Raw genomic sequence first — 13,961 nt, forward strand, 5'->3', positions numbered from 1 at the left:
TAAATAAAGTAAATGACACTTTGTGAAAATGCAGACATATGGTAGTGCTTACTAAAAGGGGATGTCCAGTACTATTTTGTATATGTATACCAACTGTTGGTAAATTATTCTGCTAGCTGTGCATATGTACATCAGCACAGCACTCAGTTAAACATTTAGTGTTTTGTATATTACTGAAGTGAGGGTTGTTATGTTTTTAAAGGAAGTTTGGGAGCAAACCTCCCACATAGGTTTGGCATGTTATAAAACTTTAGAGTTTTGGTTATTTTGACAGAAGGTAGTGTCAAACATTTAAACTTTCTATCAAACATATAAACCATACTAATGAAAGGAGATAGAAAATTAGTTTAGGTTGCTAATAACTGTCAGGACACCAAGGTTGGATGATTTACCACCTTGAGTACTTGGGCAGCTGCCAGTAGGGATTATTGTGCTTTTGGCAAGGTTGCATTACCCTTGATTAGATTCATGATAGGAGGAACCACCTGAGGGCTTCTGAGCCAGTGGTGTTGCATAAGTGGTCCAGAAAAAGAGTTGGGTATATGCTGGCCATTTTAGTTTTACTTCCATTCTGAAAGATCATGGGACAAACTCTGCAGAGGAGGATGGCCACGTTTCCACTCATCATCAGAACTGCATTTAATAACTGCATGTCTTCATGCATCTTAGTTTTGCAGTATTAGTACACTTCAGATTAGATTAGTATATCTGATTTTTTTCAAAAAAAAAAAAATAATTGTTCTGCACTGTGTTGTGGTGCACATTGATTAGGAAGATGAATGTGGTAAATGAGACTTATTTCATTAAGTCAGTGTATACATGGAATTGCCAAGGGAGTCTAATGGGGAAGGCATAGCTAAACCTTTAGAAAATATTCCGCAGTGTGGCAAATAGGAGACTGGTGGAGATGAAGATGAATATGCTGATAGAGAACTATCAGATACATAAGAAATTAAGTGGAGCTTATACGGAGTTAGTGAAAAGCCTGAAACCATTATGGACTTTGTATTGAGGATGGCTGTCTAGTATATTATCATTGTTAATGGGAAGATAGAGAAAAGGAGCATTTTTAATTGTCTGTTACATCAGACCAAGTGTGTTTTGTAGCTGAGAACAGGAACTTCACTTGGAGTGAGATCCTAAAGTTAAATTTAAAGTGTGGAAGCGTTTTGCTGTTTTTTTTTTTGACAGATTTACTCTCTTTTGCTATTGCAAAAATTAATTGCAGGTTTATGAACCCTGGCATGTATGCACTGATGATGATTTCCTTTAGATCTAGGCCTGTAGCTAACATGCTTGTTAGTTGTGTAATCCAGACCATCTAATTACTGTACTTTCTTGCATGCTTTTTTACTATGCCATCCATTGTGTTACATATAATGTGTTGCCCTTTTATTTATTTTTATTTATCCTTTATTGACAGTTAGCCCCACTAAATTAGTGGCCTGCCTTCAGGGGGGAACCAAGGTTATATTTATACTAGCTGGGGAAATTTGGCCAGGACATTTGGGAATTTCCTCTTCTGTCTTTGATAGGTATCGTAGAGTCTTTTACATCCACCTGAGCTACCACCAAATTAAGCAAATGGGACCTCTGTTTAGTATCTCATTCGAAGGCATAGTCAGGAGTGCAGCACCCCCATAATACTGCACTGCAGTATCAGCAGTCCATCCACCTGGAGTGGGAATACAACCCACAGCCTTCTGATCTTCAAGCAGCAAAGACGGGTATGCTACCTTTTGAGCCATTGATGCTCATCTTTGATTCAGGCATTAGAAGTGCTCTAAAGCATAGCCATTGAAGAAGTATGGCATCTTTTTAAACAGGAAAAATAAGTCTTGCATCCTTATGTGGATATAGTGGCACAACACAAATATTGACAACAAGACAGAAGTAGCACTACCTCATACTATAGGCTGGATATATTCATAAAGGATGATGAGTCACTTGAGCCTAAAATAATTCAAAAAATGCTGAATGCAGAATTTCTGAATGTGGCAGTATGCCAGGATGGCTGTGTATAAACTAATTTTAGTTTCATTATAAGTAATATGGTCTAGGCTTCTTTTGGGGGTACTTTAGCTCCTCTCTGGGTTGAAATGCATAAGGGGATACCCATTTTGCAACAGGAAAGTTGTATATATAACCACCATCAACCATTACCATTTTTATTATACTCTGCATTAACTAGAGTCACCTTGAATTTAAGCCGTTGGACTTCTTTCCTTTACAGCTGTAGGCTGGACTCTGTAGTGAACTAATTGTAGCAGCTACATATTTTGCTGAAAGAGTAAATAGAGTGCAATACCCACATAGGCAGTGCCAGGGATTTGTGATGTTTATATATCATGGACTATTTTAGTCAAAATGAAGATGATCTATCATTGGTTAAATTGTCTTTCATCTTACACAGGTGCAAGGAGGACATTAAAGTCGGCATTGGGAACTTGCTGGTTTATGTGAAGAGCTTTAAGGGCCTGGCTGCTATTCGAGATGCAGTGTGGGAGCTTCTTACCAATGACTCTGTTAGCCAGAGTTGGGAAGTTGTATGTCGTAGGCTTTTGGACAAGAATATCTCATTTTGGGATGATTTCCTGCAGCAACTTTTCCTGGACAGGTTAGAGGTAAAATGAGCCTCTCAGATGTTTTAGTGTGTGTCACCATCAGAACAAAAACTACTTTTATTGTATATCACCTTGTCATCTTTTTGGTTAATGTTCTTTTCACCTTCATCTTGCTGTATGGTTTTGATGAGGATAGATTTTTTTTTAATACACTAACTGGTCATGCTCTACAAGGTACAAGTGCTTGTTTCCAGGCAAGTGTTTGAACAAAAGGAAGAAACTATTGCAGAAAAGAGGAAAATCCCAGAATGCAAAAAACTCCCTTACCAGCCTCAGTAAGAAGCTGAAATCCCTCATAAAATCCTCCAAAGCTAGTTACGAAAATAAAATTGCCAAAGATTCTAAAGACAACCACAAGGCATTCTATAACTATGTCAGGAATCTAAATGGCAATGCTCAGATCTGCTCTGAGCCACAACAGAATGGCATTAAATATACTGATCCCAAGGATATTGCCAATATCCTGGCAGATCGATTCAGTGCCAACTTCACCCCCCTCTCACCCCCTGAACGGCCCATCTCAATACTGGAAGATTGCCTTATTCTGGTAATAACGGCCACACAGGTAAGAAAAACGCATTCTCCAAAACTAAGAATACAGCATGCATGAGATCAGATTACATCCCTGGCTGTGTACTACATGAACTACAAAATGAACTGGCACCTCACCTAAGTGTCATGTTTAATCATAGCCACACCTCAGGCTTCCTGCCCACTGAGTGGCGTACAACTACAATTATCCCACTCCACAAGGGGGGGGGGTCCACCTTGGATCTCGGGAACTATCACCCCATCAGTTTGACGAGTCTGATCTGCAAGGGCATGGAACGTATTATCATGGAACTTTATAAACAAAGACATTGGCAACCTTCAAACACTGGACCCCACCCAGTTTAGGTTCATGAAGGGCCGATCTTGTCTCCGAAACCTGATTGACTTCAAATCGGTCTCCAGAGCCGTGGACAAGGGTAAGGTGGTCCACACAGTCTATCTGGACCTCGCCAAGGCCTTTGACACCATTCCCCCACTTTGGAATCATAGATAAACCTACAAAGCTGGGCATTAATCCCTATGTCACTCAATGGGTTGCCAACTGGCTTACTGACAGAATCCACACTGTAAAAGTAGCCGACTCCAAATCCAGCTCCAGGCAAGTGGAGTACCTCAGGGTTCAGTCCTCGGACTGCTCTTGTTTGGCATCTACTTCTCTGAAGTACAGGCCAACACTAAGGGACTCTGGCTAACAAAGTTCACAGATGACTGCAAACTGGGAGCCATTATTGAATCCCCAGATGATGTGGATACTCTAGAAAAAGGGCCTTACAGAAACAGATGCTTGGTACCAGGGCCATGGTCTCAAGCTCAGTGCCAAAAAATGTATAGTTATCCCCTTTGGGAAAAAACATGTAACCGTGAATTACCACATAACGAAAGTGTGATAAGAGACTTAGGGACACAGGTGGATAGTGGTCTCAACTTCAATAACCACATCACCACAACTGTCAGGAAATCCTTCTATGTGGCACACCTCATCACTAAGGGCTTTTCATCCAGAAAAAAGGAGGTCATTGTCCTACTGTACTCATCCCTCATTTGACCCCTAATAGAATACAACGCCCCGTTTGGTATGTACCTCTCAAGACATTTGCAACAACTGGAAAGGCCGCAGAAATACCTCACTAAAAGAATCACAGGCCTAAAGCAGATGCCCTACGCTGACCGCCTTAAAAAACTCCAGCTATACTCTGTTGCATATTGTCTACTCAGAGGCAATCTCTGCTTAACATACAAGGTCATGTCAAACCCAGAGCTGTTGGACATGCTACATTTAAAGAAATCCCAATCCCTCAGAGTCACACGCTCCAGACAATAAACAAAACATGCTGGAGGGATGGGTTGCTGACCCAGAGACTCCACAGACTCTGGAATAGACTGCCCATACATGTCAAGCAGAGCGCCTCTTTGACCCTCTTCAAAAGGAGCCTTGACGATTGGATGGGAGAAAGGAAATTCACCCCGGGGATCATGTCAGTCACCTTGCTAGACAGGGGTCCAGGGAAGTAAATAGTGTGGGAAGAAATAGCCAGGGAATTGTTATGGCTAGGCTTGTATAGGCCCTAAGGCCGATTGCCTAGTACCAACCTATGAACCTATGAGTTTGCTTTATTTATTTTCTCTTAATTGAATATTATGCAAGTAGAAACTGAAGGTTCCAAACCTAAGTCTGTATGATAGTTTGTTAGTAGCTTGCAGGCTGTATTTTTGACTGTGCTGACTGCATACTTGTAAACCTTTAGTATGACATTGAAGGCCTCTATTATAGCTGTTGCACTGTTGCTTTATAGTATTGTCCTCGTCTTACATACTGATTGACTACAACATTCATAAAGGGGGGGTGTTGGACAAGAGGTAGTGTAGTGTCTGTCCAAGCAGAGATGATATCTGCTAGTTTGTCAGAAAGGAGCAGGAAGAATGACTGTCATGAGTTTCAAACTTCAGCAAAATGAAAACATTGTCTTGTTGGCAAAACTCTTTCTTATTGGCCCATGAGAACCACTGTATGATGTCCTTTGTGTTTCACTGTTGCAGTCATCACCTCTGGGTTATCCCTGCTGTGATAGCCCTCGGCCGGCCTGAATACCAGAGTCATTGTTTTTGTGTGCCGGCTGCTTTCACCTGTAGTCTGACGTCAGGTCATCAGTACTATAAAGCAAGGCAGCCAACATCATTACATCAGTCTTTCTTGCCGTGGAGCCCGTAGCAGAAGCAGTTCGCACGAGTGCTGGTTGGTCGCTACCAGAAATCAAATTTCAGCAGAAAACGTCTAAAGCTAAGTACCCCATTGGGGACCCTTTTTCCTTGCTCTAACTGATGTCCGAAAAAGTTAACAATTGGTCCCGCCTGCGGAAAACAGATCCCACACAGAGACTTTCATTCTTATTGCATCACTTGTTTAGGCCCAGAACACGACTTCCCTCATTGCCAGTTCTGTGCCCTCTTTAATGTGAGAATCATTCGCCTTAGAGCTCTTTTTGTAGACAATTATTTTCGTATTTCATCTTCTAATTCTGATATGGCGTCAGTCAGCCAACAATCCGCCGACATTCCGAAAAAACGTAAAGATAGAGACAGGCCACACAAGGATAAGCCTTCCGATGACGCTACTGCTAAGCAAGTCGTCAGTTCTCTGGAATTCACTGAGGTGCTTTTGCAGCCCCTGATGCCTGACTCACTTTCTACGCAGGCCTCTGCTAAGACCATTTTGGAGTCCAGTACGCCACAGAAATCCACTTAGTCTTCCCAGCCTTTGGCTGTGTTTGCCTCGGTTGGGTCCGGAGCCGCGAAGCAGGTACCGGCTTCCGAGGAGGCCATTCGCACTACTGATTCTAGACAAAAACTGACGTCTTCTCTTCCAACTACTGTTTCTCAGAGAACGACAGATTCTCTCAGGCCTTGAAGCCAGGCCACTCCTAGTAAATCTGCTTCTAGCCACCATCTTGCTACTGCTCCCCCACCCCAAGCTCAAATGCTTAAAATGGCAGAGGATCTCATCTCCCTTATCCGAGGTACTCAAGCCCCCATTCCAAAAAGGAAAAGGGTTCCTTCTCCAGAACTTATGACCGACCAAGAGTCTGCGGAATCTGATTATTCTGCCTTTGAAGAAGAATAACAGCTCTTAACTGTTTGAGGATTCAGATGCAGAGGAATCCATCCCCTCTGCCTCCCCTCCAGAGGACCTCTCCTTCGGGGAAACCCTTCACTCCCTCCGGGAACATTTTCAGTGGGAATCTCAGGACTACCAACAGTCAAAGAAATGACTTGGAGAGTTTCTGAACCTGCCCCAGCACAGACCCCTGGCCATCCCACCTATTCTAGAAGTGGTGGATGATGTTTTCCTTGAATCCAGTTTAGCCCCTGATGCCCTGCCTCCTGCTCCAGCTAAATCTGACAGGTACTAAAGAGTACCGAATTCTCCCAAATTCCTGTACAGGAACTCTGCAGCAGACCCTGAGGTCATTACACAGGGAAACAAATGAAAAATAGGCACCGGAAGCCAAACCAGTTCCAACACAAGTTTCTTTAATGGCGAAATTCACAAAGACACATAAACGTTGTATAAACACTCCTGTAACGTTTTCGCCATAAAAACTTCATCAGATGAGCGTACTAACCTACATAGCTTGCTTATAAACCTGTTGTTTCTTTTAAATTAACCAATTAAACACTATAATGCATTAAATATGGTAATCCGTCATGAATAATGCATTGTTAAAATGTTCTGTAACAACTCTAAATGTACTATACACACGTACGTAAAACTTTTTATAACTTCTTATGTAAAGCTTCATACTTGTAAGTTGTACTAAAACTATGAATGAGTGAATAAAATAATGGTGTATAAAAGTAAATAATATGTTTAAAACTGCAGTAGAAAACATTTGTATGTTAAAATGAATTAAAATAAGGTGATGGCACCATCTACTGGACAAACAAGAAATCACATATAAAAAAAATATATATATATATATATATATATATATATATATATATATATATATATATATATATATATATAACATTTTATTGTTCATGTTCAAATTGTGATTTTTTGTTTGTCCAGCAGATGGTGCCATCACCTTATTTTTATTCCTTTTAACATACAAATGTTTTTTACTGCAGTTTTAAACATTACTTATTTAAATATTGTTTACTTTTGTACACCATTATTTTATTCACTACTCATTCATAGTTTTAGAAAAACTTACAAGTATGAAGTTTTACATAAAAAGTTTTAAAACGTTTTATGTATGTGTGTATAGTATATTTAGAGTTATTTGTTATAGAACTTCTTAATGCATTATTCATGACTGATTAACATAGTTAATGCATTATAGTGTTTCACTGGTTAACTTAAAAGAAACAGGTTTATAAGCAAGCAAGCTATGTAGGTTAGTACACTCATCTGATGAAGTTTTTATGACAAAAACGTTACAGGAGTGTTTATACAACGTTTCTGTGTCTTTGTGAATTTCACCATTAAAGAAGCTTGTGTTGGAACTGGTTTGGCTTCCGGTGCCTATTTTTCATTTATTTGTTCAATTTGGAGCACTTTTTACCACCTTTTGGTGTATTAGTCATTACACAGGGACCCAAAAGAGCTAAGACTAGTTCCGCCAAGAATCCTCTTCCTTCTGACAAAGACTCCAGAGCTCTGGTCAGATGAGGTAAGAAAGTGTACACCTCTGCAACCTTAGCTATCAGAGCACTCTGTTGTCAGTTCCATATGTTAAAATATCAACAACACACTTTGGAACAATTAAAACAAAATATTGCTACCTCTCCTGACGGTGCCAACTCAAAAGAGCTGGCAGAATTACTACACTCTGCTTGTCAAGTGGCCAAGCACTCATTACAATGTGGATATGACTTCCTAGAAGTCTCTAGCAGGGCATCAGTGACAGGATCTGTTATTAGAAGACATGCATGGCTGAAGGAACAACCTCTTCCTGATCATGTTAAGTCTAGACTTGTTGATGCACACCTAGATAAGGAACGCCTGTTTAGGGAAAAAGCAGAAGAGGTGCTTAAAAAGATGGAAGACAAAGCAAAATGTATGCAAACGGTAAAAGATTTCTTTCAAGTTCAACCGCCCAGATTCAGCAGTAACATCCCCTCTAAGCACTGGGCCTTCCCTGCACCCAGCAGACAGGGCCAAAGTAGGCCTCACAGGGACAGGACATCCAGGCCTCTATCCCAGGCCCAGCAAAGAAGCAAACAATGGACCACTTCTGCCTCTAAGGCAGGGAGTTCTAAGCCAAGCTTCTATGGTAAGCACTCACAGTGACCCCCCCCCCCTCGCCCTCCTTTCACTCATCTAAAATTAGGAGGTAGGCTCACCCCCTTCAAGGGCAATTGGGTCTCTATAACCAAGGACCAATGGGTATTAAAAATCATTTCTCAGGGATATAGATTCTCCTTCAGTGAACTCCCATTTCCAAGAGGGTACCCAGACCTCCCCCCAAACTAGGGGGCAGAGGCATTAAAACAGGTAAAAACCCTAATATCCCAGGGGACAGTAGAACCTGTCCCTCCGGATCAAACAGGAAAAAGGTTTTTACTCCAGACTATTTATTGTTCCCAGAAAAGAGGGCACTTGGCGCCCCATCCTGGATCTGTCCAAACTGAACACCTCCTTGGTGGTCCCCAGATTCAAAAGTTTAACCTTGCAGCAGGTCCTGCCTATGGTCGCCACAGAATGCCTGGCTGGTAACACTAGACCTAAAAGATTCCTACCTCCACATCCCCATCAGGGAATCGTGCAGAAAATTCCTGCACTTCAGAGCAGGCAATCAGCACTTTCAGTTCTCTGCACTGCCCTTTGGCTTATCTACTGCTCCTGGAGTATTCACCAAATGCTTGGTCCCGGCTGTAGCATTCTGCAGACAGAGAAATATACAGATTTGCTCTTACCTGAACGACTGCCTCATTCAGGCAAATAGCAAAGAAAAGTTGTTCCAGGGTCTTCTCTTTGTCAAAAAACTCCTAACTTCCCTAGAGTTCACCATCAACAAGAAAAAAATCAAAGCAAAACCCCAGTAGGAAACTTGTTTTCCTGGGAGCTGTGCTAGACACAGCTACCCTAATGGCCTTTCTATCCCCAGAAAAGCAGAGATTCCTGTCTCTCTCCTTCACCCATCTGGCATCCAGAAGTCACCTCACTGTGAGGAAGTTCCTACAAGCCCTGGGATACATGGCATCTTGAATCCTTCTCTTACCTCTCGCCAGGCTTTACATGAGAAAGCTTCAGTGGTACTTAAAAAAAACCTTTGGTGTCAGCACTGTCAGTCCCTAGAGACCACTCTCCTACTGATCCCTTGCATAAGGGACAAATTTCTCTGTTGGGCAGAGGCCTGTGCCATGAACAGTGGTCTTCCCTTCATCCTCTGCCCTTCCAGCCAAACACCACCGACGCCTCAGACATAGCTTGGGGCGCTCACCTAGCAGGCAACTGTACCCAAGGTCTTTGGAATGCCCAGCAACTTCACTTGCACATCAACCAGAAAGAAATGATGGCAGTGCAAAACGCTCTGACTTCTTTCCAACCCCATCTCAGGCCAGGGGTCCTCCTTATAAAAACAGACAACACCACAGTAATGTGGTACATCAACAAGCAGGGGGCACCCAATCTTACCCCTGTGCAGGTTAGCCATAAGTCTGTGGCTTACAGCCACCTCAATGGGGCTACACCTAATTGCCCAGTACTTACCAGGGATCAACAACACACTGGTAGACCACCTAAGCAGAAACTTACTGGACCCCCACGAATGGCAGTTCCACAGAAAAAAAATTTCTGCAAATCACCCAGGAGTGGGGGACCCCAGAGGTGGACCTCTTTGCCTCGCACCTCAATCACTAGCTGCACAAGTTTTGTACCAGTCACCTCCTAGCATGGAAGATGGATGCCTTGACCTTCCCCTGGAGCTCTCTTTTGTACGTTTACTCTCCTCTTCCCCTTCTTCCCAAGGTTCTGATCAAAATAAGAGAGGAGAAACCAAAGGCCATCCTCATCACTCTAGATTGGCCCAGACAGCATTGGTACCCCGTACTACACAGTCTGACCTTACCGCCCCCAAGCTGCTTCCACTAATGTCAGACCTCTTGACCCAGGAGAGGGGAAAGGTACTGCAATCAGACCTAAACTTTTAGCTTGGCTCATACACTAAAAACTAACAAGCAAACATGTCCTGGACATCATCACAGAGGCCAGAAGGCCCAGCACAAGTAAATCTTATGCAAGGAAAATGGAAAAGATTCTGCTCCTGCAAACAATCAAAAGGGGGTGTACCTCCCAACCTTCCATCCCTCTCATCCTGGATTACTTAGCAGAGTTGCTCAATAGTGGCCTCTCCTTCTCTATTAAAATCCATGCCTCTGCCATCTCTGCCAGTTATGATTCAGACCCACCCTTCTTCTCTCATCCTTTGATTAAGCAATTCCTCAGAGGGGCTTCTAATATCAGGCCTTCCAGAAGACCTCCTACTCCACCCTAGGACATGAATTATGTGTTAGAGAAACTAACCTTACCTCCTTTCGAACCTGCCGCTTCAACAGAATTGAAATACCTCGCCTGGAAGACTGCCTTCCTGTTAGCTATCACCTCAGCCAGAAGGGTCTCAATACTTCCAGCTCTCATGGCTGTCGAGCCCTTCATAATTTTCCATGCAGGCAAAGTCTCCCTGAGGACTAATCCCTCCTTTATGCCCAAGGTGGTATCTGATGTAACCCTTAACCAGGCCATACACCTTCCCACCTTCTTTCCCAACCCTCAAAACAAGGGGGAAAGAATTCTACACTCACTAGACATGCACAGACAACTCGGATACTATCTGGACTGCACTAAGCCATTCAGACAAATTGACTAGCTTCTTGTAAGCTTTGCCCCAGGGGCAGAGGGGAAGCCCATCTCTAAAAAAACATTTCCAAATGGATATCACACTGTATCCATTTTTGTTAGAAACTACATGGGAAACCCATCCCTAGGTCAATCCGTACCCACTCCACTAGGGCAATCTCCACTTTCACTGCCTTCCTCAGAGGAGTACCTACCAGGGACATATTGGAAGCGGCCACCTGGGCCTCTGTCCATACCTTTACAAAGCATTACCATCTACCTCTCTTTTTGAAGTCTAGGGCAGGGTTTGCCTCTGCAATTCTGCAGGGACTCCGATCCATACCTAGGACTCTATCCTTCCACCCTTTATCTCAGCTGTGGGAATCCTCCCACAGGTAATGACTGCAACATTGAAACACAAAGAACATACTACAGATGTTCTTTGTGTTTCACTGTTGCAGTCATCACATTTAGGATGTTCATCGTGTTTCACTGTTGTAGTCATTACATTTGGGTAATTTGCTGGCAGGTTGCCCTCAGTCGGCCTGATTAACAGAGTCTTGGGTCCTGCGTCGGTTGCTGTCCCTTCTTCCATGACGTCAGGTCGTCAGGGGTATAAAACATGCAGCCGACGCCATTACATCAGTCTTTCTTGCAGTGCGGTGCCCAAAGCTGAAGCAGTTCGCAAGTGCTGGTCGCCCGACTCCTGAAATTTTCGTTTTTGAGTTTCAGAACCAAAGTCTTCAACTAAAAGCTAAGTACCCCGCTTGGGAAACTTTTCCTTGCTCCTTACCGATGACAGTAAAAGTTAATAATTGTATTTCTTGTGGGAAGCAAATACCTCATAAGGATTTCCATTTGTACTGTATTCCTTGCCTCGGCCCTGACCACGACGTACCTTGCTGTCGGTTTTGTGCTTTATTTAATCGGCGCACTATCCGTCATCGGTACATTTTTGCTTCAAAATATTTCAGCTCTCTGTTTAATTATCCAGAAATGACATCGGTTAGCCATCCGACTACCGGAATACCGAAAAAACTCAGAGAAAAAGACGGAGACAGGCCGTTGAGGTCCAAAACTGCCGAAGACGCTTCTCCTAAGCCAGTCACCAGTTCACCGGTACTCAGTGAGGCGCTTTCGCAGCCCCTGATACCCACTACTTCTGATTCGTAGGCCTCTACTGAGACCCATTCGGAGTCCGGTATGCTGCGAGATGCTTCCCATATGGAACCTGCGGATGTCTCTACCTTGGATGGGTCTGGAGCCGCTGAGCAGGCATTGGCTTCTGAGGGTGTATTCAGGCCTATAGACTTGCATATTAAACCGACTCCAACTTCAGTGCTAAGGCCTAAATCTCGATCTTTGTCTAAGAAAACGATGCCCAGGCCACATGTTCAGGCCCCTATGCCTAAAAAACAAATGATCAAAATGGCTGAAGATTTAATTACTCTAATTAGGGGTTGTCAACCCCCCCCCCCCCCCAAGAGGCCTAGGATTGAATTTGACTATGAATCTTCTGAACAGGACTCTGTTTCTTCTGACTCTTCTAATGATCTGAATTTGTCCATACCTACTTATGAGGACTCTGATGCAGAGGATTCCATTCCCTCTGCTTCTCCGCCTAAGGATTTCTCTTTTGGGGAAACTTTACATACCTTAAGGGAGCATTTCCACTGGGAAAGTCAGGATTTCTCTGAATCCAAAAAGAGGCTTAGGGATTTCCTTCTTCTTCCTTAGCGTAGGCCTTTGGCTATACCTCCTGTTCTAGATATTGTTGATGTGTTTTCGGAATCCAGTATGGCCCCTCATTTCTTACCTTCAGCCCCTAGCAAACCAGACAGGTACTACAGGGTTCCTGAGTCCCACAAATTCCTTTTCAAAAATCCTGTTGCGGACCCTGAAACCATTTCTCAGGGGCCCAAGGGCGTTAATGCTTCTACTGCTAAAAATCCTACCCCTTCTGACAGAGACTCCAGGGCGCTGGATAGATGGGGTTAAAAGGTTTATACTTCTGCAACCTTAGCAATCAGGGCTTTAAACTGTCAATTTCATATGCTAAAATATCAACAGCATATCATGGGACTGCTTAAACAGAAAATGATGTTGATTTCTGACTGTGTGGAGAATAAAGATTTGCAGGATTTATTGCATTCAGCTGAACAAGTTAGCAAACATACTTTGCAATGTGGTTTTGATTCTTTAGAAGCCTCTTGTAGGGCCGCTGTTATTGGGCCTGTGCTTAGAAGGCATGCTTGGCTTAAGGAGCAGTCTTTGCCTGATCATGTTAAAGCAAAACTTTTGGATGCTCCTTTACAGCAGGACCGCCTATTTGGCAATAAGGCTGAAGAAGTTCTAAAAACGATTGAAGATAAAGCTAAATCTATGCAAACTGTGAAAGATTTCTTACAAGTGCAACCTCGTAGATTTAGTAGGCATTGGCCTACTAAGAACTGGTCCTTTCCAGCTCATTCCAGAGCCACTACGGCCAAACCCAGACATTCCAAAAGCACCAGGTTTCAGTCCCAAGGGACTTTCAGAACTAAGCAATGGGGGTGCTTCCACATCCAAATCTGGAAACAACAAGGCATCACCCTATGGTAAACAGTCTCAATGACTTCCCTTTGAAATTACCAAGCACTTACCTCTCAGCCGCCCCTTTGGGGGGAAAACTGGCTGTTCATTCAAGAAACTGGCAACTTATAACCCAGGACAAATGGGTTTTAAATAGTGTCCCAGGGATACAGATTTCATTTCCACATGCTGCCAACTCCAAACAGGTGTCCAGACCTGCCCCCAAATCAGTGGGCAGAGGCTCAGCAACAAGTACTTTCCCTCCTAAACATGGGGGCTATTCAGCTAGTACTAGAAGAGGAAAAGGGACAAGGTTTCTATTCCAGACTTTTCTTGGTACCCAGAAAAGACAAATCATGGCGTCCAATTCTGGA

General features: G+C 43.2%; 1 protein-coding gene across 2 annotated transcripts in view; it reads left to right on the plus strand.

The window, feature by feature from the left end:
* The window catches only part of COG1 (component of oligomeric golgi complex 1), an 829,165-nt gene that overhangs the window by 214,351 nt on the left and 600,853 nt on the right, over positions 1-13,961 (plus strand). For both annotated transcript variants that reach the window (XM_044085137.1, XM_044085139.1), the window contains exon 6: positions 2,414-2,624. In XM_044085137.1, the coding sequence (XP_043941072.1) occupies positions 2,414-2,624 (211 nt within the window). The remainder of the gene's footprint in view (positions 1-2,413; positions 2,625-13,961) is intronic.

Source organism: Protopterus annectens, chromosome 10.part0, assembly GCF_019279795.1.
Source record: "Protopterus annectens isolate FY-2018-M chromosome 10.part0, PAN1.0, whole genome shotgun sequence".
In the NCBI taxonomy this organism is placed as follows: domain Eukaryota; kingdom Metazoa; phylum Chordata; order Ceratodontiformes; family Protopteridae; genus Protopterus; species Protopterus annectens.